Source organism: Equus asinus, chromosome 5 (genome assembly GCF_041296235.1).
Source record: "Equus asinus isolate D_3611 breed Donkey chromosome 5, EquAss-T2T_v2, whole genome shotgun sequence".
Taxonomy (NCBI): domain Eukaryota; kingdom Metazoa; phylum Chordata; class Mammalia; order Perissodactyla; family Equidae; genus Equus; species Equus asinus.
The window spans coordinates 49566500-49594282 of record NC_091794.1 but is presented as its reverse complement, the minus strand read 5'-3'; the positions used below and the strand labels follow the sequence as shown (position 1 = coordinate 49594282).

At 39.3% G+C, this 27783-nt stretch overlaps 1 protein-coding gene across 19 annotated transcripts in view; it reads right to left on the bottom strand.

Moving 5' to 3' along the window:
• PHC3 (polyhomeotic homolog 3) overlaps window positions 1-23354 on the bottom strand; it is a 74813-nt gene extending 51459 nt beyond the window's left edge. For 10 of the 19 annotated variants that reach the window (XR_006528079.2, XR_011503284.1, XR_011503283.1 and 7 more), the window contains exons 1-4: window positions 23269-23354; window positions 20614-20779; window positions 17121-17276; window positions 15947-16024 (exon numbers count right to left, since the gene is read on the bottom strand). Coding sequence is in view for 13 of the 19 variants with exons in the window: in XM_014846491.3 (XP_014701977.1) it covers window positions 15947-16024; window positions 17121-17276; window positions 20614-20779; window positions 23269-23282 (414 nt within the window). In the remaining 6 variants the exon portion in view is untranslated. Of the gene's footprint in view, window positions 1-15946; window positions 16025-17120; window positions 17277-20613; window positions 20780-22392; window positions 22483-23091 lie in introns of all 19 variants that reach the window. The other 9 variants (XM_014846492.3, XM_070509459.1, XM_070509465.1 and 6 more) reach the window with 5 other exon arrangements.
• Window positions 23355-27783: the final 4429 nt, after the last annotated feature.

Below are 27783 nucleotides of genomic sequence, written 5' to 3'. Positions count from 1 at the left end.
ATGTTGCTTACCAACAAAAACTCAACATGTTCAAACACAAAACTCATTATTATTCCTTTTTAAACCAGCTTGTCCTCAAATGGCCACTGGCAACTTCTAAAACCCCCTAAAACAATTATCTGGGAGTCATCCTGATTCTTCCCTCTCCTTTATCACATATACAAAACCAGTCAACCTGTCTTATTATTTCAACACCTATATTCTCATTTTCATTTTGATTTTTTTTTTCTTATTATTTTAAATGTTTTTGGTTAGGAAGACTGGCCCGGAGCTAACACTTGCTGCCAATCTTCCCTTTTTTTTTTTTTTTGCTTGAGGAAGATTCGCCCTGAGCTAACATCTGTGCCAATCCTCCTCTACTTTTTGCATATGGGATGCCCTCACAGCATGGCTTGATGAGGGGTATGTAGGTCCACACCCAGGATCCAAACTCACGAACCCGGGGCCTCCAAAGCAGAGCGTGCGAACTTAACCACTATGCCACCAGGCGGGCCCCCCTCATTTTGATTTTTAATCACTTAGCTTAGGAGTCTAGGCCCATGGCACTTCCAGATAGATTACTTTAGCACTCCTCCATACACACCCTTCACATTAGCCATGTGAAACTATCTGCAATGTCATGATGCCTCAGGCCTCTATGGCCCTGGTAATGATGCTCTGGACTACACTGAGCACTCCCCTACCCCACCCATCCCCGCCCATGTAGTGAACAATTCTCTAGAGCCAGCCCTGATGGCCTAGTGGTTAAAGTTCAGTGCACTCTGCTTCAGCAGCCGAGGTTTGCTTCCTGGAGGCACAACCACACCACTTGTCTGTCATTATCCCTGCTGTGGCAGTGGCTCACACAGAAGAACTAGAAAGACTTAAAACTTGAATATCTAACTATGTACTGAGGCTTGGGGGAGGGATAAAAAAAGAGAGAGAGAAAGACTGGCAACAGATGTTAGCTCAGGGCAAATCTTTCAAAAGAAAAAACAAAACAAATAAAAATCACCTGTTGTAATAAGCTTTTTCAGGCATCCCCAGATCCCATGTAACTGACTATTCCCCTTCCTCTTTGCCTGTTACCTTCCATACACTTCTAGTGTATACTTCTATCTCACCCTTCTAAATAATCATTTCTTTAAGGAGGGGATCATGTGTTATTCATCTTCATACATCCAATATCTATGAAAGTGCCATCATTCAATAAGTTTATTACGTGAATGAATGTCAAGTTATTTTAAGACATACTTCAGAGTTTTAATGTAATATATAAACCCAGCACAGAGAGCATAAGTGTGTATGTATGGGAGAAAGGAAGAAACAATTTTGGTAGAGCCCCTAACAAAGCACAGTAAAAATGCAGAGCTAGTGTGGTGATATTAGTTCAACCCTATTTTTGATGTGCTATATAATAAATGGTTAATAAGTTTCCTCCAAAACTTATTCTTTTTCTACGCTACTCTACAAATGGACATTGTGGATCAAGCCGTGCTGCAAAGGTTAAATCACTCAGCAGGGTCAAACTGGACCCATGTACTTCGGCATTCAGGGTGCCTTCCTATACGAGTGCTCACTAATTTGGCTCACTCTGCAAAAATGATGCATTGGTACTTTTTTTCAGTCAGTGACTCTTAAAAGAAAAAGAAAGAAAGGTACTTTAGTAAGGATAGACTACACAGTCTTTAAATAAAAACATAAAGTTTTTAAAAAAAATGATTGGTTGATGGCTAAAATGCCTGAGAGTGCCCTTTAAGGAAGTAGAACATCAAGTACAAACCTAATGTTTTTCTTTTTCTTAAAAAAGAAAAAAGGAAGTAAAAAAAGCTAAAGAATAACTTCCTACCCACCTGCATTCCACTTTGTCTAAATTGTGAGATCAGAGAACAAATATCATGTTTCTTTTTAAGTTTCATACAGCAAGTAACATTTCAGGCAGTGTCTACTAACAAATGCCCAACCCATAAGGGCAAACAGGTCAGTAGCCATCTCTGCAAGAAGTCCATTTCCACAGCTGACCTGACTAAAAAACGTCCCTTCCTTTCCACAACTGATAAGGCTCTTCTCTACTTTTCTGCTTTGCTCTGACCTGAACCAGAAACCCTTAACTGTTTCCATTATTTTCTCTGTCAATTCCATCCCACACTCCTAATTCCCTTTTACTTTAAAGGCTTGGCCAGTCCTGTTACTTCATACCTCAAGCCCCACACTCCATAAAGGAACTCACTCCTTGAGCCCTATTACTGGAAGCTCTCTCCCCACTAGCACTAATTCCATGAGTCACTGGAGAAAACCAAGTCTGTCAAGAAAAGCCACTTAACTCCCAACCACCTCTTGGTGTCCCCAAAAGGAGGTTACACAGTGTCTCTGGCCCAGAGTACTCCCTAGAGCCAAGCCCATTTGCTGCCATTTGACTGATCAGAATCCATCAGGTGGATTCTGATCCTCAGAGAGACACAGCACACAGAAATTAAAAGAACAATGGATACTTGTATTCAATGGCATGAAAATATCTTTATGATCCACTGGTGAGTGAAAAAACTGCAGAATACCCTGTAGAGTATAACCCCACTCACATAAATGTCTGTGTGCATGTAAGTCAGCCCTCCACAGCCACAGGTTCCACATCGGCAGATTTCAGCCAACCTCAGATCAAAAGGCCTGTGATGGCTATGTCTGTACTGAATGTGTACAGACTTTTTTTCTTGTCATTATTCCCTAAACAATATAGTATAACAACTATTTATATAGCATTTACATTGTATTAGGTATGACAGTAATCTAGAGATGATTTAAAGTATATGGGAGGTTGTGCGTAGGTTTTATGTAAAGACCATGTCATTTTACACAAGGGACTTGAGCATCCAAGGATTCTAGTATCCGTGGGGGTACTGGAACCAATCTCCCATGGATACTGAAGGATGACTGTATACATACATATCACACCTGTAAAAAACATGTTAAGAAAAAAGTGCACTGTATATACATACAATAATGCACACTCATAAACCTGCACATGATTATATTTGATACAGATATATATACACATAGATACACATACACACACGCCCCCTTGGAAGAATAGCCACCAAAATCTTAAAGGTGAATAATGCCTACTAGGGGTAAAATTTGCAAAGATTTATATTTTCTTTTTCAAAGTTCTTATGTTTTCTAACTGGTTATTAACTTTAGAATCAGAGAGGAAATGCCATTTTCTCTTTTTTTTAGGAAGATTAGCCCTGAGCTAACATCTGCTGCCAATCCTCCTCTTTTTCCTGAGAAAGACTGGCCCTGAGCTAACATCCATGCCCATCTTCCTCTACTTTATATATAGGACGCCTGCCATAGCATGGCTTGATAAGCGGTGCATAGGTCCATGCTTGGGATCCGAACCAGCGAACCCGGGGCCACCAAAGCAGAGCGTGCAGACTTAACTGCTATGGCACCAGGCCAGCCCCTCCTTTTTTTTTTTAATATTTACTTTAGCATATTGTTTTTATCAGTTTAAAGTAGCATATAAATTTTCCTGTCTCATTATTCAGTGGGAATTTATATGTGAGTAATTCAAACATCTAGAAGTGTACAATACTATATAGAAATTTTGAGTAATGATACCTAGCCATGAAGGATTTCCTTTTTAAGAGACTGCACATTTTTAATAACGAAAAGAAATAAAATGCCTATCCTATTATAGAAAACCATTGTTTCTACTTTCTGCATTACAAGCTGTAAAAACAACAGCAAAACAAACAAAAAAACAAGCTCACAATCTCCCAATTGCTTTCAGATTTTTGACACCCTAGAAAGAAAAGTTGCACTGCTGAAACAATTAAAATACTGGAAATAATTTAAAATGTCCAGCCAAGAAGGTTAATAAGATAAAGCACATCTATACTGTACAACACTATGCAGTAGCTGAAGTGGGTGAGACTGAGCTCTATGAACTAACGTAGAAAGATCTCAAGACACAGTTAAGTTAAAAAACAAAATGCAGAATACCTACCACAGTGTTTATAGTGCATAAAAAGAAGGTGTGTTAAACACACATACACGTTTCTTCATGCTATGCATGTCCATAAGATCTGGAGGGATATCTAGCAAACTGAGGAAACAGAAGGACTGAAGGGGAAAGGAGGCTGAAGAGGGTAACACTTTTTTACTTTTTCTGTACTGCTGGAATATTTTATGAGAATGGAGTAAACTTCTCATGACCATACAGATATTCAGGCTAGAGTTTTATTTTAGACTATTATTAAGTTTTGGAATAGGCTCAATCACTTGAAATTATATTTTTAAAAATCCTCGAAAACAGTGAGTTTTAAAACTCAAAGTACCTCCTAAAATAGATAACAGAGGATGAGGACATTAGCTATAGAACACTGAGAAGGACAATAAATAAATAAGCAAGGAATTTTCTCTTAGATGATTTCATAATGGATTCATTTGATATGTGGTTGATCTGATTTAGACATTTTTAGAGAAAACTGAACATTTTCAAGGTTCTTTATCTAAAAACAATCTCATTGACCCAATAAGTGTACTCTTAAATGTTTTTTTTTCAAGAAAGTAACTGGATATGTATACAAAGATATGTAACAAAATATTCAATGCAGGTTTAGTTACAATAGCTAAAAAAACATAAAAATTAAAACTGCCAGCAAGAGGAAAATAGTCTTTAAAAAAAAAGGTAGAATATTATGTAGCCATTTAAAATCATGTTTATAACCTTACGGACAAAGAGAACAATTTAGTGGTTACCAGGGGGAAGGTGGGTGGAGGGTGGGCACGAGGGGTAAAGGGGCACACTTATATGGTGTCTGACAAACATTAATGTACAACTGAAATTTCACAATGTTATAAACTATTATGACCACAATAAAAAAAATCATGTTTATAAAATAATAAATACAGAAGATAACTGGTAGTCTAGTGGTTAAGATTCAGTGCTGTCACTGCCACGACCAGGGTTCATGTCCTAGTCAGGGAACCACACCACCCATACGCTGGTTGTCATACTGTGGTGGTTGCACGTTGCTGTGATGCTGAAAGCTCTGCCACAGGTATTTCAAACTCGAGTATGGTCCCCCATGGTGGACAGGTTTCAGTGGAGTTTCCAGACTAAGACCAGGAAGAAGGACCTGGCCACCCAGTTGCAAAAAAAACAGGCCATGAAAACCCTATGAATAGCAGCAGAGCATTGTCTAACATAGCACCAGAAGGTGGGAAGATGGGCAAAGACCAGGAAGGGTTCTGCTCTGCTGTACACAGGGTCTAGGAATCAGAATCACCTGACAGCACTAACAACAAGCAGAAGACAGTGGTCTGAGCACACCCAAGAGCTTCTCGCTCCTCCTAAAACCCATTGAAATAGCAGTTAATAACAACAACAAAAAGAATGAGGAAACAGACAGACAAATCTAGACTGTGGTGGACATTCCGTAAGTGAGCTGGATTCTTCAAATGTCAGGAAAGCAAAAAAGAAAGGCAGGTAGACTTTTTTATATTAAAGGAAAACAGGACACCCACATGCAATGTGTGATCCTTAATTAAATCCTGGGGGAGGGGAGGCTATAAAAGGTATTTTTGAGACTACTGAGGGAATCCAAATATGGAACATATACTAGATATTATTGTCTTCATTTCGTAGGTGTGATATGGTACTGTGGCTGTGTGGGAGCATCTCCTTCTTGGGCAATATGTGCTCAAAGACCTAGGACTGAGGTGTCATGGTGTCCTCAACTTACTGTCAAATGGTCAGGAAAATGCTGTATGTATAGATAGAGGGAGATACAGAAAATATGGCAAACTCAACAACTGGTATAGATAGCTACTTGAAGGGTACATGAGGGTCACTGCTTAGTCTTTCCATTTTTCTGTGGGTTTAAATTTTTTAAAAAACCTGAGGATAAAAGAAAAACAACATCAAAAAAAAAAGAAAATACACATAAAGCAAAGAGAGAGGAGGGTGCCATCTGTATCAAGATATTTCATCACATTTCTACAAGATCCAAAGAAGACGGGATCATACTGATGGAGGAAACAGAGAGAAGGAAGCTACAGCCCAGAACATAGGAAGAAACAGACCAGAGTGGATTGAGATCCAGAATTTAGAGGCATGGAAGCAGAGGTAAGAAATGGGGCTGAAAATTGAAGGATTATCTACAGGTAAATCCACGAAACACTCACCAGGTATAACCCCATCCCTGTCCCACCTAAAACAACAGGCATCGAGACCTAGAAAGAAAGGACTCTTCTCTAAATAAGTCAAAGAACTGCTGAGGAAAAGCTGGGCTTCTAGAGTGGGTATTCAGACCTTGAACTAAAACCCTCCTTATTCTGAAACTGCTGCTCACCTGCCTAAAGGCCAGCTTCCCACTGCATAGCTTCAATTCTAAACCTGCCAAAGGTATATCCTTCCCACTGTCACCACATGCTCTTCCTACATGCAAACACAAAAATTTTTTTTTTAATTTTATTTTTCCTTTTTCTCCCCAAAGCCCCCTGGTACATAGTTGTATATTTTTAGTTGTGAGTCCTTCTAGTTGTGGCATGTGGGATGCCACCTCAGCATGGCCTGATGAGCTGCCATGTCCGCGCCCAGGATCTGAACTGGTGAAACCCTGGGCTGCTGAAGCAGAACCCGCGAACTTAACCACTCAGCCACGGGGCCGGCCCCAAATACAGAAATTCTAATCAGCCTCTCCACTAAGGAAAGAGGTCTGCTGGGGGCAGACCTAACTTCAGGCCAGTGGAAGAAACCCAACTTGATTAATCCACACAATGATTCACTCTTAAATTAAGCAGAAAACTAAGCATTTTAAGAGAAAATTGCTTTCTCTTACAAAAGAAAAACCAGCAGCACAAACTGAAAAAAAATCAAGATAGTTCCTACAGAAAATAAATTATTCAGGAACTATAAAGTGTTTTAAAATCTGATAAGTATTACAACAGAGATCTAAAATATTTCATAACAGAAAAACAGGATACTATAAAAAAAAGAATAAGAAAATCCTCTTAGAAATTGGAAATACAATGGCTGAACTAATTTTTTTTAAAGATTTCTTTCTTTCTTTTTTTTTCCTCCCCAAAGCCCCAATACGTAGTTGTATATTCTAGTTGTAAGTCCTTCTAGTTCTTCTACGTGAGCCACCACCCCAGCACGGCTACTGACATATGAGTGGTGTGGTTCCACACCCAGGAACTGAACCATAACACAGAACAAAAAAGGTAAAGACAGAAAATGAATAAAAAGATAAAAGAAATAAAGGATCAATCCAGAAAGACCAACCTCCAACTAAGAAACTCCAGAACGGGAACAGAGAAAATAGAAGGAAATACTTTTTTAACTTTTTTAGTTTCATATACATGAACACTAAACACCTAGTCTTCAAACTAAGACAGTCCACCAAATGTCCTGCACAATGACATCTAGACACATCCTCACAAAACTCCAGAAAAACTAAAGAAACAGGCAAACCTAAAAGACTGAAGGGAGAAACAATCAATCACCCGAGGAATGATAATGAGACTTAACATCAGCCTTTTCTTCAGCAGTACTAAAATTTTGAAAACAATGGTCCCTGCTTTCAAATTTCCTAAAAAAAATTATCTTCAATAGAGAACTTATGTAAAAATAATTATAGGAAAGGTATGGGTAGGGAATTTTCAGGCCTGTAAGCATTCCAAGTTTACCTTCCATGTACCATTTACAAGTAAGTTATTAGAAGATACTCCGGTAAGACAGAACTCTTATCACAGTGCCTCTGACTGTTTACATGTCTGTGTCCTGTACCCCTGTATCCTAAGACCTCTGTCCACTCTGAATCCTCTGCACTGAACACCATGCCTGGCCCCAAGTAGGCATTCAGTAAGGAAGTACTGGCACAGATTATCCTCATGACCACGGGAGACTAACACAGAACCCCACTCAGGCATAAACCCCTGAAACCAAGCTCTGCTGTTTCAGGATCATGAGCTTATGATGAGTCCTCTTCTCCGCAAACTCTACATATTTTTTAAAATTCAGCATAAGTCCCATAGACGAAGCCTTCTCCAACTACTTCAATCCCCAAAGATCTATTTTCCGTAACTCCCATGGCATTTATCCCTTGATTATATACTGATATGTTGTTTACTGTTTGGTATGTCTAGTTCTTCAAATGCATATTACTGTCCCTAAGGGAAGGGACTTTGACTCGTGTGTACCCCTAGTGCAACTAGCACAGTGTCGGACAATAGAGATACCTGCTGACTGGCTGTCGGCCCATACCTGGCAACAAAAGAATCTCATCACTGAGGGTCAGGATTTATACTCTCTGCTATTACACAATTTCAGACAATCAGAATATATCCTGGGCCAGCCGGGTGGCACAGCGGTTAAATGCACACATTCTGCTTCGGTGGCCCAGAGTTCACCGGTACGGATCCCGGGTGTGGACAGGGCACTTCTTGGCAAGCCATGCTGTGGTAGGTGTCCCACATATAAAGTAGAGAAAGATGGGCACAGATATTAGCTCAGAGCCAGTCTTCCTCAGTAAAAAGAGGAGGATTGGCAGCAGATGTTAGCTCAGGGCTAATCTTCCTCAAAAAAAAAAAAAAAAAAAAGATTTTTGGGCCAGCCCTGTGGCCAAGTGGTTAAGTTCGTGCACTCCGCTTCAGCGGTCCAGGGTTTCGTCAGTTCAAATCCTGGGTGCGGACATGGCACCATTCATCACGCCATGCTGAGGCGGCATCCCACATGCCACAACTAGAAGGACCCACAACTAAAAGTACACAATTATGTACCAGAAGGCTTTGGGGAGAAAAAGGAAAAATAAAATCTTTAAAAAAAAAAAAAGAATATATCCTAAAATGAATTCTCTGCATGGCAGAAAATCCACTTGCAGTAATCAAGAAGTAACATTACACATTATATATTCTAATTGATGATTATAACTCCTGTAATTTCACCTTTCAATAAACATTACACGCCTACTGTGTGACAGGCACTGTTTTTTATAACATATATAAACTGTTCAAGAAAACCTGACAAAATCTTAGCTTAACATTTAAACCACTTTTTTTTTTTAATAGAACCCTTTCTTCAAACACAATCTTATTCAGTAACTTTTTGTGTGTGAGGAAGATTGGCCCTGAGCTAACACCTGTGCCACTCTTCCTCTATTTTATGTGGATGCCACCACAGCATGGCTTTGACAAGCGGTGCTAGGTCCACACCCAGGATCTGAACCTGCAAAACCCAGGCCACCAAAGCAGAGCACATGAACTTAACCACTACACTACCGGGCCAGCCCTGACACATACACACAATCTTATTCACAACTCCCAGATTCAAATAGATCACAAAGCTGTTCTGTTTAAAGTTTAGGGTAAGGCCCAGAGCCCCATCTGTTTTAGTCTGTTCAGGATGCCACAACAAAGTACCACAGACTGGGTGGCTTAAACAACAGAAATTTATTTCTCACAGTTCTAGAAGCTAGAAAATCCAAGACCAAGGTGTTGGCCAATTCAGTTTCTGGGGAAAGCTCTTCTGCTGGCTTGTAGATGGCCTCCTTCTCACTGTGTCCTCCCACGGCAGACTGAGAGAGAGATCTCCGGTGTCTCCTCCTCTTTTATAAGGACACCAGGTCTACTGGCTCAGGGCTCCACACTTAGGACCTGATTTAACCTTACTCATCTCCTTAAAGGCCCTATTTCCAGTACAGTCACAAGGAGGTTTAGGGCTTCAACACAAGAATTTTGGGGAAATGCAATTCAGTGCATAGCACCATCTATTGAGCCTTCTCCTTGATCCAGACCTAGGGACATCTGGACGAAAAGACTAAAAACCATCTAAGTAGACAACTTAAATTTTGCATTAAAAAAAAACAACAACACAGGTATAAGGAGTTTAAATGACTTGCCCTAAGTCACACCACCAGTCAGTCACATATAAGACTAGAACCCAGGGCCCTCATCTCCTCCATGCTACCAAACTTCCTCTCGTGATAATCCACAATTGTTAGCAAAGTCATCCCGTATTCGTGACGTGAAGTTTCAATGAGATGCACAAGACATCACGAAACACCAGACCTCCCACATGAACTCCAAACTCATATATCCAATGTCTACTCAACACCTACAGGAGGGCGTCCAACATACATCACAACCTAAAATGTCCAAAACCAAAATGCTGATTTTCTTCTCCAACACCTGCTTTGGCAGATTATTCCAGATGTTCAGGTCAAAATACTAGAGTTATCCTGGACTCTTTGCCTTTCCTCATATCTTTTATTCAATCCATCAGAATATCTTGTTAGTTATACTTTCAAAACATATCCAAATTTCTATTATAAAATATTGAAGACAAAGATACTCAGAGTCTGGCTAGTCATTTTTCACTCATCTTCTGTCACCATTATAGTCCAAACCAACAATATCTCTCTCTTGGATTACTATAAGAACCACTTAACTGATCTCTATGCTTCTATCTTTGCCCCCTAGAACCTACTCTCAACATTGTAGTTAGAGATCATGTTACTTCCCCAATAGCTTACCAACTCATGCGAGTAAAACCCAAGGGTTTTATAATCTCCTCATGACAGGATTACAACTACCTCTCTAACGTCATCCCTAAACGATAGCCCCAGCTCTCTCATTCCACTCCAGCCACACTGCCCTCTTTTCTGTTCCCTGAGCATGTTTGCCTCCCTCACCCTTCTTAAAATGCCATCTTTATTAGCAACGCTTTCCCTGACCACCCTAGTTAAAACAGCAAATTCCCTCATCCCATTCCCCTTCATCGCTTTATTTTTCTCTATAGCACTTAACACCATCTGACATATTATACACTGGTTTACTATGTGTCTATCCCTAACTAGCTCCATACAGACACAGATTTTGTGTGTTGGGTTGCTGTATTCCCAGCACCTAGAAGGGTGTTTGGCACATATTAAACGCTCCATAAATATCTGTTGAATGAATGAGTGAATTATGTATGAATAAAGTCGTAAAACTAACTGAGCTTCAAAAACTCATCTTGCCTAGGAACATAACTAGAAAGCTATCAAAAATAATTTTCCCTTTGACAGAATAGTACAGTGAATTAAAGTCAAAACATCTGGAATTAATGTAGATTCCAGGGCCAAAAAACTATGAAGAAAGGGAAAGGGAATGAGACACAAACAGCCCTTGAGTCATTTAAAAACTTATGATTGCAATTTCCAGCCAATAATCCTTTCCAGCTGAAAATGTCCGAAGACTTGGAACAGAAGGTATACAGAATGATGACGCTTCATTTACATTAAAGCAAATAAAATTAACTACAGGCCTATCTATTTACATTTATGTATAGAAATGCACAGTAATAAGATAGGAAAGTTTCACACAAAACTTGCCAGGGCAAAAGGGACTACTGCAGGGGGATGTCACTTCTACTCTACACATTTGTAGTGTCTGTCTCTTAGACAACAAGAGTATATGCATGGTTTATTTAGGCAATATAAAAACTAACAAAATAAAGCTCTTCAATCTACTTCCTTAGAGATAACCACTGATTAACAGTTTGTTGTAAAGATTTTCTTTCTCTATAGTCAGACAGATACAGAGATAACTTTTAAAAAATAAGTTAAATGGACAGGAATTCTGTCTCCAGGAGGATGGGATAGACATACTTTTCCCTATTCCTCACCTTAAGTACAACTAAAAACCCTAGATGTTACATATAAAATAAACATAAGAAGATCCAAAAAGGTGGAGAAAAGCAGACTGACTAGGGACCTCAGGACCCAGAGGATGAGGTGGTTGTGAGCTCTCTGGGTTTTCTTTTTGTCTCATATAACCCAAACCTGGAGCCGAAGTCGTCAGTAACTCAGAAACCCCAATGGATGCAGACAGAAAAAAAGCCCCAATATAAGCCACTCTTTCTAGCCAAAGGATTAGGAAAGGGACAGCCTAGCAACATAGAAAACTTTTAGACAATAACTGCTCTATTCCAGCCAAACACCACAGAACACACTGTGGCCCCACGCACACCCACACCAGCAAAAACCTAGACTTCCACCCTCGCCAGACTGTAAGGAGGCACCCTAATCCCCCAATTCCTCCAATGGGTTAGTGTCAGAGAAGGCAGGCGGAGAGCCAGGACTTTCATCCCAGGCAGGCGGTAACAGACTACCACACTACCAACCCACCCCATTCCTTCAATGTCAGTGAGACCACATGGGAGGAATAACAGCATCCTATCCCTCCCAGCCAAGGAGGCATCAGTGGAGTCCCAGTAAGGAGCCAGACCCCTCACCTGCCACAGAGCAATTACAAGGAGCACTCCCTCGGGTGTCAACAGAGACCCAATGGGGAATGTGGACTTCTACCCCTACGTAGCAGTAAAGACACGGCACATGCTCCCTTTCAGAAGCCAGCCAAAACAAAAATTTTAAATAAGATCCATAGTCTCAAAATGTCCAGGTTTCAATCAAAAGTCACTCATCATATCAAGAACCAGAAAGACCTCAAGCTGAATAAAAAAGACAATCAACAAACAGATGTCAACACCAAGAGATTTTATAATTACCTGACAAAGATTTTGAAGCAGTCATAAAAATGCTTTGAATAAGCAATTATGAGCCCACTTAAAACAAAAGAAAAAATAAACTCTCAGCAAAGAAATAGAAGACAAAGAACCAAATGAAAATTTTAGAATTGAGAAACAGAATAACCTAAATAAATGAGTTAAATGAGATCATACTATACATTCTTGCTTTTTTTCACTTAATACCTAGTGAAAATCTAAACCTCTCTGTATGTACACACACAGCATTTTTTAGTAGCTATAGTATTCCACTGTATGAATTAACTATCATTTATTTAACTAATCCTCAATTAATGGACATTTATATTGCTTATAGTTTTTCATTACTACAAACCATACATATTTGCATAATTATGTCTTTTTTTGCATAATTATCTGTTATTTTTAGTAAAGAACATCACTAAAAATGAAAGTGCTATGTGAAAGGGCATGGACAGTTTAAATTTTCATACACACTGCCACACAGCCCTCCAGAAAAGCTGTACCAATTACATTGCCACTAATATTGTGTAAGCACACCTACTTTCTCACATCCTTGCCAACAATGGGTATTGTCTCACTGTTTTTCCTCGTTTTCTAATTTGACAGGTGAAAATAATATATTGTTGTTTTTACATACATTTCTTTATTATGGTAAATATATTTTCATGTGTCTATAAAACAAAGTCTTTCTTTTGAAAATTACCTATACAGGTCTTTTGTGAATTCTCATTGTTTATCTCACTAATATAAAAGAACCCTTAGTATTTCACAAATATAAACTGATTGACATATATGGTAACATATATATTTTCAACTATTTTGTTGGGTTTTTCTGATGCTTTTTTTTTCTGCAGAAGAGTTTTAACTGGTTTAGATTTCATTTTAGCAAATCAAGTTTAACTAAATATTAGTCCCATTCAATTGAAGTACAAAGACATCAACCTAAAGACTCAGTCCCAACTAGTTTTAGAGCCTATCAATCATGAAATCACCACTCTTGCTCCTGATAAGAGTCTAGAATTAGTCTTTCGTTTTATTGAGGGGAAAGAAGAGAATGCTGGCACGTACTACTTACCTATATAGTCAATTAAAATAGTCTTTTCCAGATACACAGTTTCCCCAGGTGGCATGATTGGACTTCTGACTCCATTTTTTAAAATATAATATTCCATTTCCACATTGGGATCCCACTCCTACGCTAAACCCCAACGTATCTGGCTGGTGACTTGACAACCTACCTTATAGCCCTTTTTTCTACTGGAGGCTGGACCCTTTCCCATGGCTTTCACTGTTATGTGGAAACCTACCTCAAAATAACCCAAACTCTGAAAACTACTACACTGCCATCTGATGGCTCATTATTATCACTACCTAGAGATTTTTGCTACCATGCTCTGACCTTCTTTTGGAGACTGACCTAAATTTACTAAGCTACCATGTGTGTCATCATTTGGACTGCAAGTCAACTCACTTGAGCTGTTGCTCAGCTAGAACAGAAAATAAAACAAATGCGAGGCATTATTCCTTTCTTTTCTGAGCATCTGTTCTCCCTACTTACTTCTTTTCCCCCACCAGCCAGTGACAGGTTCTGGCATACTTCATAATAAAAGGCTACCTGGTTTATGACAAGTAGCACTAATAATCTCATAAAAAAATAAGCACAATCACTGGAACTGTAATTTCTGTGAAGGCCATATACATAAAATCATAATAAAAAAAGTTTAAAAGAATACCTTTTAATAATGTGAAGAGAGAAAAATTCAAAAACACATCTCTTTATACATATATAACCTAATGTTATTTCAGTATTTCATAGAATTTGTCTATAATTTTTTTAACCAGCCCACAAACTACTTACCAGTCCTTTCCTTAACTACTAATGTATTAGTTAAAGATTTATCTCACATCTATAACCATAAAGACAGTATTAATGCTTAGGGCTATATTACATTAAATTTTTCATCTTCTTCATTTCTTCTAACATTTTCAAGCCATAAGTAATTTCTTTTTTAGCTAATTTTATTCATGTTCCAGGATACTTCCATACTAAAAAAGAAATTTTTAATTAAAAATGTCAGATCGATAGCCAGAAAAACACATGCTCACCATATATATATGCTCACCAAAATACATGCTCACCATACACGTACTTAGTCAGCAAAGACCACACCCTTAGCTAAAGACATACAGCAAAAGTTCATCTTCAATTCCTTAGCAATCTACAAACTATACTCCACTAGAGTCAATTTTACAAAGTATCAAAGTACTACCATCCTGGATCAGGAAAAAATAGCTAGAAAGAACATTGTTAGGTTTAACTCAGTAGTTCTCAGCCAGCGACAATTTTGCCCCCCAGGAAACATTTGGTAGTACCTAGAGACATTTTTGGTTATCACACTGGGGGAAGGAGGAGCGCCGTATCTAGTAGGTGGAAGCTAGGGATGCTGTTAAACATCCTATAATGCACAGGACAGTCCCCTATAACTGGTTCATAACATGTATAGTGATGAGGTTGAGAAATCTGGGACAACTGACGAAATCTGAATATAGACTGCATTGTATCAATGTTAAATTTCCTGACTTTGATCACTTTCATGTGGCTTTGTTCCTAGGAAATATATATCAAAGTACGCAGGAAAGGAGTAAGTCTCAACTCACCCCCAAATGGTTCAGAAAAAGATAACACATATACACGTAGAGAGAAAGAATGAATGATAAAGCAGTGAGCCAAATGCTAACAACTGGTGAATCTGAGTAAAGAGTATAAAAAATTTGTCTCATTATTCTTGCAATTTGAAATTCTATCAAAATAAAAATTTAAGCAAGCATTAGCATAACTGTAAAGTTCTTTTAACTGGGAAACTTTGCACAATTTCCCAGTATATATGTGCAATATGGCAAATCAGCTTTCTTTTTACTCCTTTCTCAAGATAAATTACACTATCTTGAATGGATACTTGTAAATTGGACCCAGATAACTCAAATAAGTATAAGCTTAAAAGTATAATGTCTAAAATGTGAACTGCAGAGAAAAAGCTAGGAACATCTAGATGTCTACCAAGGACATGACATTCTTTAGTATATCACAGTAAACGCATGCCCTAAGACCCCTGCATTGTGTGTTTTAGGCTTTCGGTACACACTGAAAACTGCAATAATTTAGAATCACATAAGATCTAAACACAATCAGTAGGAAAGCATGTATAAGAAATACAAAAACATTTTTAAGACTCAGGTTTTCAGAATTTTAACATCAGTTCTAAATTCTTGAACCTTATCACTCCTATTTCCAGGCACTTGTTACTTAAATAGCATTCAACAAATATACAATAACAGCTTTGCAAATTTAACAGTTTGCTTTTGAAAAGCAATAATTAAAACTTTTAAATCCAGGAAAAAATTTAGAGCACTTACAGATGTCTGGGACATACTTGACTGTTGCGTGACACTTCCTGTGGGGGATGTGGATGGTCTTCCACTGGACAAACTTGCCTAAAATAATAAGATCTTTACAATATGTCTACAAAATCCTGAAGTTAAAAACTTTCTGGTACCAGGACACCACAAAACCAGAATGAAAGTCAAAATGTCTATGTACGAACCAATTCATTTTGCAGTCAACATGGATTAAGCTTTGGCTAAACAGATTAAGAAAAAAAGAAAAAGCTGAATGGTGAAAACCCAAAGGCTAAGCTTACTTTAATAGCTGCACTTATCGTCAGTTTTACTCTACAGGTCTCTGTCTTCTGTGAAGTGGAATCACCTCTCCAATGTTATGAAAAAGAAACTGAAGCTACATCAAGTACCAGTGGGTTTCAGTTTCCTAACTAGTATCATGAACACGATGTTATTTAAAATTACACTACCAAGAAGTAACAGCTGGGGATGTGTTTATAATAGAAATAAACCTTTCTCAGGTTCAGTCAACTGAGATCCTCCTCTAGTGAGATTTAAGATTAAATCTCATATATAGTTTTATTTAAATAAATAGTAGAATAAGAATGAAAATTTTTTAAAAAATAAGCATGTAATCATAAAATCATCCTATTATGAGTAAAAAATAGTATGACTGGATTTTAGTAAGGTGCATATACACATTTTATTTAGAAAATTTCTGGAGGGCTACCTATTAAACTGTTATAACGGCCACCACTGAGGAGTGAACAACAGCAGTGGGTGTGGAAAAGGAACACCTCTACTTTACCTCTTATAAACAAATACCTGATGTTGTTAATGAGTGTAAATTACTTATAAAATAAAAAAAACCTTTTTTGTTAAAATGTAAACATAATTCATGTAACCCTAAGTATTCACTGTTGTACCTAGAATTTAATATACAAAACCATGAAGTTAGCATAGCACTTCTGCAATGTAGAAAAAAGCAGTGAGACAAAAGCTAGCAACAGAGTAACATGGAAAACATATCCATTTTTTTTAATTAACTTCTATTTGGCAGGCTATTATATTTCCTTAAGGAAAAATAATCACAGGACATTTGAGAACTATGAAATATCCAGTGTATTTATTTTCAGTAATTATCTGCAGATACTGTCAACTTTGGCCCCCTGAATTCTTATTTTAGTCTCACCTGAACAGCAGCAAGGCTTTGAAGCTGGGAGCTGCTTAAATGCTGCTGCTGAAGAGCTGCAGTGTGCAGCATTAAGTGCTGCTGTTGAGCTGCATACATCTGCTGAAGGTACTGAGCAGCTGAGCTGGGGGGGCGATGCAATGCCTGTTGAATTACCTGTGATAAGTCAAGTGAACCAATGTCAAACCAGAATCTTAACCATAAAATAAAGTATAAAAAAGTAGCAGTTTAAAATTTCACTACTGTAATATTCAATGTCATCAAGCTTATTAACATAGTTCTCTCCTAGTTTCATATCACTACAATTCATTAATCTGTACAAATTAAAATTACCCAATAGAGGTAATTCACAAAAGAAAAAAGGGCCAAATAAGCATTTGAACAGATCTGCAATCTCATTAGTTAAAACTTACAAATTAAAACAAGATACTATTTTCCAACTTTCAGATGGATCAAGATTTAAAAGACTACTACTACTAAATAGGCAAACAGATAACTCTCATACACTGTTAGTATGAATGTAAACTGGTATAACCGTTTTGGATAAAATTTGGTAGAATTCAGGGATTGGGTGCAGCGAGGAAAATATATATACCTTCAGCCATTACAAATAGTAATGTAGATGAGTGCCGTTCAGTACAGTAGCCACTAGCCACACCTGTCTCCTGAGCACTGTGCTAGTGCAACCAAGAAAATGAGTCTTGGACTTCACTGAATTTTAATTTTAATTTAAATATAAATAGTCCCATGCAGTCAGAATCTACTGTATTGAACAACACAGAAATATCCATATTTATTAACAAAAAAATTCCCAAATATATCATTAGGTGAAAAGAGCAGGTTACTAAATAGTGCATAGAGTAAGATATCATTTTTATATTAAAATATGTAAAAGAATATTTGAGAAAACATTAAAAGACTACCAATGGGCAGCTAGATTAGAGGAGATTTTTACCTTCTCATTTGTACTTTTCTTTAAATATCTGAAAAAACTTACAATGAGTAGGTCTTATATTAATAATCACATAAAATTATAAAGCTATTTTTTTTAGAAAATTACTACATAATTACTTTTTCAAATATTTTTTAAATGTCAGATTCCTTGTTTCAATTGTTTCAACATAGAATAAAACTATTCTTACTAAAACAAAATTCCTGAAAGTCCTAATTACTGTGAATACTTATTAGTAAAATACAAAATCTGAGTCTGAAACTTCATAAACAGATAAATGTAGAAGAGTCAAGTACTCTAATCACAGAGAAAAATCCTTTATCAGTCCAAACCAGTAAGTCAGACTACGCCAGTCCTCTGCAATCACATCCCAAAGTCATGTCATGCCCACACTGACTCTGAAAGAGCACGAATCCTAATCTCAGCATCAAACCACAGAGTTTTCACAGGGCTAAGGGAGTAACAGAGCCACAATCCTACAGCTTGAGGGACTGAGTCAGGACACCCTGAACCACAAAACTGTGAATCTCTTTATCCAAATACCAAGAAAGCATATTTCCTTCTGCTGTTTGCCTTCATGTGTTCCCATCTCATCCATATTTAGCTTACTATACCTGCTACAGACTCCTGTCACAAAATCAATGTAGGCATTTGACCCCTAGTTGCAGAGGTCTAAAGACTAGCATTAAGTGATTCAGAATTACAACAATGTCTTTTTGGTCAGGTAAATGTATACATTTTCTTCTAATTCCATAACAAAATTCTAAAATCAAACTGAAGTAACAAATGCATAAGCTATCTGACAGATATTTTTGCCAGAGAGTAGTAATTTTTTTCTATTGTCAGCAGTCTTTCATTACCATTCAAGGCTATACTCATGGGAGAGAGACTCTTTAAATACACGTTAAAGGTACAGCACATTGTTCTTATTTTGCTCCTCTAAAGGAACAAGGAGGGTAAAGAGAATTCACAGGACTGAAAAAGAAAGCTGGAAGGCATTAAAGAACTACTTAGGTAGTTCAATAAATATGGATTTGATTGCATTTTAAGAGAAGCAATTCTATGATCTCATAGGAACTAGTGTAAGTGCTATTTGTGAGATATATCTATATCTATACATCTCCAGTAACACACTATTTTTTTATTAACACATCCAGCTGAGGTAAAAACTAGAGAACAAAATGGCTTATTAAAATATTACATCATCAGTACACTCAAAGATCTAGATACTCTTCCCCATATCCCCTGCCTCGGAAAAAGGTGAAGAACACAAAAAACACATTCTACAATCCAGTTTGAATTTCTGTTGAACTGACTGGGTCTCCAGCAATTCTGATTCCACCCATGTTAACCTCAGAATCCTAAACCATAGAACAGTTAAATAGCCATTATAATGAGATAGTCATTCTAGGAGAATGGAGCAGGGAGAAGACTACATTGCAAACAGGTAAGTTATTTTCAGGGTAGAATGCAATCATGGGGATTAGAGAGAGAGAGTAAGCAAGTATAATGGAAAAAAAAAGAACTCACAGAGTGGTTAAGGGCACAACTCTAATGTCAGAGAACCTACCAGCTATGTGAGTTTAGAAATGTTATTTAGCCTATTTAAAACATCAGTTTTCACCCATGTGTAAAATGGAGATAATAACCAACTTCATAGAGATATGATGAGGATTAAAAGAGAGAATCCATGTAAAGCATTTATCAAATACATGGCACATAGCAATTGTTCAATAAATATTAGCTATTGTTATTTATTAGGTATATATAATGTGCCCCACACAGTTTGAGATGTTTCCTTTAATCCTCATAATAACTAATGAAGTAGGTGGTCTCATCTTCGTTACAGTTTCCTGAAGCTCAAGGAGATTATGCCTCTCACCCAAGGCTACATAGCGACAAAGAAAATGGAATTCAAACAAAGAACATATCAGACTGCAATGTCCATGCTTTTTTTATCAGTCCTGCAATACCATATTGCCTCAACCTCCATTATTATAAAGGTTAACAAAGTAAGCTTAATTTTCTCAACTAAGTGAAGAGCCTAAGACTTTTCCTAGTTAAACACATATTCCCTTCCCCTTTTGTCCCTAAGAGCTTTAGAATGGATCCTCCTGCTTAGGGTTCTTAGGCCACTTGGGTTTAAAATGAACCTCTTAACACATCTACAGACCTGAATAGATCTCCCTAAGTCTATATTTTGGGTTCAAATGTAAAATAACCCAGAAAAACCTAGAGCCATTCTGCATATTGGGGCTCTACATCGAGTGTCTCCATATTGCAGCAATAATTAGGAAGCTTCCAATTATAATTTTCCTGATATACATTTTTACAAGGTACATGGTGACAAAGGTAAGCCCTGTCAATAGAATGATTATTAAATAACCTTTTGGTTGTTTCAATCATTAACAATTCTAACTGTAGTCATTTAGAGGATACCACGCAACCCATTCGAGGATATGAAACAAGAGATTCATCCGGTTTAAGCAAAAAGTAATGACACGCTCAGTCTTGGCCTACCCGTCATTATAACTGAAATACCTGCACAGCGTGCCTGTCTGCACCACTGTAGACAGAGATCTGTGGCTGCTGCATTCGAGAGGAGGAAGTGGTGATGGTGGTGGTGGTGCTGCTGTTGGTGGTTGTCGACGCAGAAGAGGTTCCAGGATTTGGTTCACTATCCATGGCTGTACTGTGGTCCTTAAATCTAGCAGACAACACAGACGGTTTGTATTGGCAAAAGCATTATCTTATGGGCTTTAAAGAATCTTTAGTTATTCCAAAGAAATAATAAGCAACAGTCTAAATTTCTAAGAAGGGCCTCATAAAATACAGATAGCACACAGTCACCACAAGCACTTAAAAGGGAAAAGTATTTCACAAATATATAGCATATTTAATAGTTAATATCTACTAAATTTGACTTCAATTGATTCAGGACATGTAACTCAGATAAAACCCAGCATGAAGTTATCTTTTCATTATTGAAGGAAGATGAGTGTTTTGAAACCAAAACAGGTGATACAAGAATACTAACCTATGTAGGAAAATAAAAACTTAAGCAATATGAGAGTACTTTAAAATATTTCTTCACGTTCTTTTGACCACACTAATCACAAATTAAAGTAATTCTTACCTATACATTAAAATATAATGCCTAAGAACTTGTGTTAATTAGCTTAGTTTTGGGGTACCATATATACACTTTGCTTTAAAAATAAGTTCTCTTAGAAAATAAGCTAATAAAAAAAATAACGTTTATTAACTCACACTGGCTTTTCCCCTAATTATTCTACAATATTGTCCTTATTTCATCAAATAACTCTGATAAGCAGATTACTCTGACTGGGGAAATAGAGAAGCAGCTGACAACAATTTCCCCACTTTCTGACAAAAATCTCTTTTTCACGAAATTGATAAAAATTTAGAGAACAGCATAATTATGTCACTTTCCTCAGGTATCGACAGTAAAGTACGTTTTTGTACAAGACTTTCTGATTCTTTTCCCTTCAATATTACAAACTCACATCACTATTGTGGTACGAAATTCCACTAAATACAGAATCTGTATTTGGATAAATTCAAACAACACTTTATTCTAAGTCAATTCGGAGGGCCTCAATGTTGTCGGAAACCAGAACTACAGTAGATTTTATAAAATTAGAAATGCATCACAATGGTGAAAAGCACACGTGAGAATATTCTGGTTTTCTCTGCCTTTCTTATCTGTCTTGTCTTCTGAAAAAAAAAAATCTGACCCACCTCACATTAGCAGCATTGACAAGAATGTAACAAGAACGCATTCTTCTTCAAGAAAAGACAAAGGAATTTGGCACTAATTGTGTATGCATACACTATTCTCATATGGTGTCCTCTTATGTACAAATTTTCTTTGTTCTTTATATCATTTATGCAAATAGTAGTCAAACGCTCTCCAAGGATTCAAATGGCTAAAGATCTCGATTTACTAAGAGGAAAAGCAAAAGGAAAAAAGTGGGGGGAAAAAGCTGACTCTTCACTTACTAACTTTTTTGATAGTAAATGACTCATACATCTTTATGCTTCTCTGTTGTTTTAATAGTTTTCCAAACTGCCTTCCACTCATCAAAGCACAGCATCATAGGTTGACTGTTCAACATCACACAGATTTAATGATAGACGAGGTAAACTTTTCACCAAATTACTGGCTGTCATAACACTTCTGAACCTCGTACCAGTGATATGCAAAAAGCCAGTTTAAATTCGGGTCCTTTTAGACTGCTATTCTGCTTAACCATGAACTCAAACCCAAACCCTATAGTAAGCAGTTCAGTAACTAACCAAAAATGGTCACAGAGAATCCAAATTCGAGGCACCAGTCTAAACATCGATGAGTGGAACTGGCCAAACCACTGTACTGCATTTGGAGATCTGGCACAAAAGAAAATTTTGGTAACTCCACCGTCTATGTATAGTAACGCCTGCAAAATGCAGCCGGCCAGTCCTGGTGCACAAGAGGCCTAGGCAGGAAACACTAAGTTTGAGTCGCTCGCTAAGCATACCATCACACCGCCACACAAGAATGTGGCCCTCTAGGGAGGCATCCACACTGCAGCCAGAGACCCGAGGGAAAGATCTTTCCTTCCAGGGTGTTTTCTGCCGGGCCAGCCCCGCAGGAGCCCGGGCCGCTCTGAGGCCCGCGCTGGGACACCTCTCCCCGCCTCCCGGGGGAGGGCGGCGAGCCGCCCCGCGTCTCGGTTCTCCCACGGAGGAGGAGTGGGGTGGCGCCGGGGAGGGAAGGAGGGGAGCGCGAAGGAGGCCTGCCAATGCCCGCCCAGCCCTACCCAGCCTCCGCGGGCCCCCGGCGCGGGCGCGAGGCCCCCTAGCAGGGGTGACAGTGCCTGAGGGGCCCAGCGGGGCTCATCTCCCGGAAGACCCCCGCGGTCGGGGTCCCAGGGGTGACCCTGAGCGCAGGGCCCCGCCGATCCGGGACCAGACGGCGGAAGGGGCGCTCCCGCCTGGAGGTAACCGGACCCTTACAGTTCGCCTCCGTCCCCCGACACGGGCCAAGCGGGCTCCTCCACGATAAGGGGGCTCTCGGGTCTCCTTTTCCCCCGCACTGCCCGCGAAGGAGCCTCGAGCTTTCCCCTGGGGGGGACGTGTCGCTGCCCCCACTCGCCCCCCGGTTACGACATCAGTCACCAGCAAGTCACTCACTCCGCTTCCGCCATCTTCTCTCCTCCATCACTAGCACGGGCTGCGCATGCGCCCCCCGGCGGCGGGCGGAGGGGCGGGGTCGACTCAGCCCGGGGCCCCCGAGGTCACGTGGGGTCCTCGGCTTCCAATCCCCCCTCCCACCTCAGGCCTTGCTGTGTCTGGGAAGTGACCAGGTTTCCCCAGTTAGATGCTAGTCTCATCCCCAGCCCTTCGCTTTCTCTTTCCTAGGGTCTTCTTCCTCTCGGGGAGGGGTCTGTAACCAAGATATGAAAAGTTCTGCTTAGACTTTTTAATTAAAAATGTGAAGAACATCTAAAATATACCATTGCCTATGCAAACTGCAAAGAGGGAGATGAAAGAAAATACGAGGATAGGATGCTGAGGTCTTAGAGGGAAAGGAAATGCTATGTGGCTGCAGGGCTTGTTACGTGGAGCGCGTTGGAATTTGGGGTTCAGAACCAGCAGTCCCTGACAGGCTTTAAAATAGTGTTCCAATGCCGTGATGGGGGTGGTTGAGAAATCGTCCTGATTACCCTGTGAATATCACTCATGTCTTCCACATGAATTTACTGAGCGCTTAGTAGGAATTGCAAACTTGAATACCACAGAGAACAAGCAGGAATGGCCACCAGTTTGCTAATGTGCTTGACTATATATGGCAACTTCTCTGAGGCAGGATGAGACGGATATATAAAGATGAGTATAAAAAGACCCTGTATTCCAGGAAATCTTAATCTGGAGAGGGGCGTGGATTTTATAGAGATATCCATGCAGTATAACTGTTCTGGAATAGATCCATTAAGGGCTTTGGAAACCTTAAGTTCAAGGAATAATAAATCTTTACTGCCCTTCACAGGAAAAACCATACTGATCACAAGTGATGTCTTCTTTTTTGCTTTTCTTAAAATGGTGGAGTCGCAGTAATTTCGAGAACTGAGAAATGAAATATTGATATAAATTCATCATGAAATGCAATGTGGTCTAATGAAAAGTATACTTAATCTTAGAAATCTTGTGTTGCAGAATCTCCCTAGGGAAGGGAAAAGAACGCTTCCTATGTGAGCTAAATTGTCCCTTTACCTTGATTCCCCATCTGATAACATTGTTTCTTTACCTTATTTTCCTCTCTCACAGCAGTGCCCTTCCTACTTCTCCTAGGAGAACTCACTGAGAAAGTCCCCTTTTGAAAAGTCCCTGTAGATGCTTAAAAATAAGATATTACTGCTTTTTCTTTCTTTTCTGACATGCTCATATGATGTCATTGTCATTCAATTCACAAGTCAACAGTCCATTGGTATTACTGAAATTTTTTTTCAGAAAAACAAAAGGGAAGAAAGCACAGTCTTAGACCTATGTTGAAAATGCATAATTCAAGGAAGCGTTTGGAATAAATAGGCCAAAACTGTTCCTTTTCATCCCTCTTTCCTTTGAACATCTAAGGCCTGTATCTACATTGTCACCTTGTGCAGATCAGCTTTAAAAGTCAGGACATATATTGGGTAAAGTGAGACCAGTATTGCTTTTTAGAAACATTTCAAAACTCAGTATTTATTATAACGACAGCTGACATTTGGATAGCCTTTTCCTAAGTGCAGAAGGACTTCCACAGACTCTTTTCATCTTCACAACAACCCTGTGAAGGAGTTATCATTGTTCCCATTTAGCACAGAAGGATAGTGAGGCTCAAGGTGATTACGTGCTTGTGGTGACTCTGCTAGAATATACCAGAAGTGGGGTTCTAATTCAAGCTTTCTCTCTCCAAAGCCAAGTTTTCTTCACTGCGTCATTCAGCAAGTCCCTGTGCAAAAAGTTAGAGGAGACAAAGCATGAGGAGGAACTACGCTTGAGAAATTTACCATCACTTATCTGATCAAACAGAGGAAGGTATTTTACCTCTTCGTGATTTCCTAAGGAAAGAAAGGATTTCTATGGCATGCTAGTGGGGTGAACTTTTTTCTGAAGTTTCCAGGAACCACTGCTAGGATCCTATTTGATTTTAGAAAAATCCCTCTCACATTGTGAAGGATGGATTGAAGAAAAGTGAAAATGGAGACAGGGAAACTAATTGAGGAACTATATTAATCCTTAGAGAAATGATAAGGGCTACAAAAATAAAAGGGAGGGCTAGATTCAAATTTTAACTCTGGTTGCATTAGTCACTTCAAGTGCTCAACAACCATGTGTGGCTAATGGCAACTATATCGCACAGTGCAGATATAGAGCATTTCCATCATTGCAGAAAGTTCTATTGGACAGTGCTGGTGTGGACTCTAGATCGGGGGTTGGCAAACTATATCTGTCTTAGTTTGGGTTGCTGTAACAAATACTATAGACTGAGTGGCTTAAACAACAAACATTTATTTCTTATAGTTCTGGAGGCTGAGAAGTCCAAGATCAAGATGCTGGCAGATTCAGTGTCTGGTGAGGATTCTCCTCCTGCTTTGCAGACAGCCACCTACTTTCTGTATCCTCACAAGGTGGAGAAAGAAGGCAGTGTAGCAGGAGTGGGGACCATGGGCGTTGGGGCCACTTATTCATGTAACTTGCTTGTGCCTTCAGGGCCTGCTTGCCCCTATCATGTATATTCCGCTTTTATTTGATGATGAGTGCTGCTGTGCACACCCAACTTTATGGATTGGTGGGTCAGATAACACTCCATTCATGATGGGCAGGTCAGATTGCATGGTAACTTGTGACTCATAGGCATTCAGTCTCTGTAAGGCCCAGTAGCAGGCCAAGAGTTGTTTCTCAAAGGGAGGGTAGTTATCTGCAAAGAACGGCAGGGCTCTGTTCCAGAATCCAAAAGGCCTGCACTGTGATTCACTTGTAGGGGTCTGCCAAAGGCTCCAAACGGCATCCCTTTCTGCCACTGACACTTCAAGTACCATTGGATCTGCTGGATCATATGGCCCAACTGGCAGAGCAGCTCACACAGCAGCCTGGACCTGTCACAGAGCCGTGTCTCGTTCTGGGCCCCACTCAAAACTAGCAGCTTTTCGGGTCATTCAGTAAATGGGATGGAGTAAAATACTCAAATGAAGAATATATTGCCTCCAAAACCCAAAGAGGCCCATTAGGTTCTGTGCCTCCTTTTTGTTTGTAAGAGGAGCCAGAGGCAACGATTTATCCTTCACCTTAGAAGGGATGTCTCAGCATGCCCCACACCACTGGACCCCTAGAAATTTCACTGAGGTAGAAGTGAAATTCTTTTTGCATTTATTTCCCACCCTCTGGCATGTAAATGTCTTACCAACAAGTCTAGAGTAGTTGCTACTTCTTGCTCACTAGGTCCAATCAGCATAATGTCATCAATGTGATGGACTAGTGTAATATCTTATGGAAGGGAAAGGCGATCAAGGTCCCTGTGAACTAAATTATGACACAGGGCTGGAGAGTTGATATACCCCTGATGTGGAATCATGAAGGTGTATTGCTGGCCTTGCCAGCTCAAAGCAAACTGCTTCTGGTGGTCTCTACTAACAGGTACCAAGAAAAAAGCATTTACCAGGTCAGTAGCTACATCCCAGTTACCAGGGGATGTGTTAATTTGCTCAAGCAATGAAACCACCTCTGGTACAGCAACTGCAATTGGAGTCACTGCTTGGTTAAAACCTACAAGATCCACTGTCATTCTCGAAAATTCATCTGTCTTCTGCACGGATCAAATAGGTGAGTTGAATGGGGATGTGATGGCAATAATCTCTGCAATCCCTCCAGGAATATGGTATTGCTGTTGGTTTACTAGTTTTCTAGATAGAAACAATTCTAGTGGCTTCCACTTGGCCCTTCCCAGCATAATAGCCCTCACTGAACATGGCAGGGAACCAATGTGGGGATTCTGCCAGCTGCTGATTATTTCTATTCCAATTATATATGCCAGGACTGGGGAAAAAAACTATGGGATTGGTTTGGGGACCCACTGGGCCTGCTGTGACACAGAATTAAGGGGAAACTCCACCGATCACCTGACCACTATAAGCCCCTACTCTGATTGGTGGACCACAGTGACATTTTGGGTCTTCTGGAATTAAAGTCAGTTCAGAGCCAGTGTCTGGTAGTCCCCAAAAGGTGTGATTATTTCCTTTTCCCCAGTGCACAGTTACTCAGGTAAAAGGTGGTAGGTCCCTTTGGTGAAGGCTGAAGAAAGATTAACTATATAAATTTCTGGTAGCGTACCAGTGTCCTTCCTCTAGGGGCTGTGGCCTCCCCTTCATTTAAGGGGTTCTGGGGTCTGTAAACTGGCTCAAGTCTGGGATTGATTGAGGGGCTGTGACTCTTTTTATTATTCAGGTTAGACTTTTGTTTACTTGACCTAGAACTTTTCTACTGATACAGTTCAAGTAAGAATTTAGTAGACTTCGTATCTATTTTACTTCTAGGAACACCATGATCAACTAGCCAGCGACATAGGTCTGCGCCAGTCAGACTGTTCGATTGCTGCTTTGACTCTGCTGTCCATCACAGTAACCACACCCCCTTTGCCTCTGGCAGTTGAGCGCTTCCAATTGGCCCCTG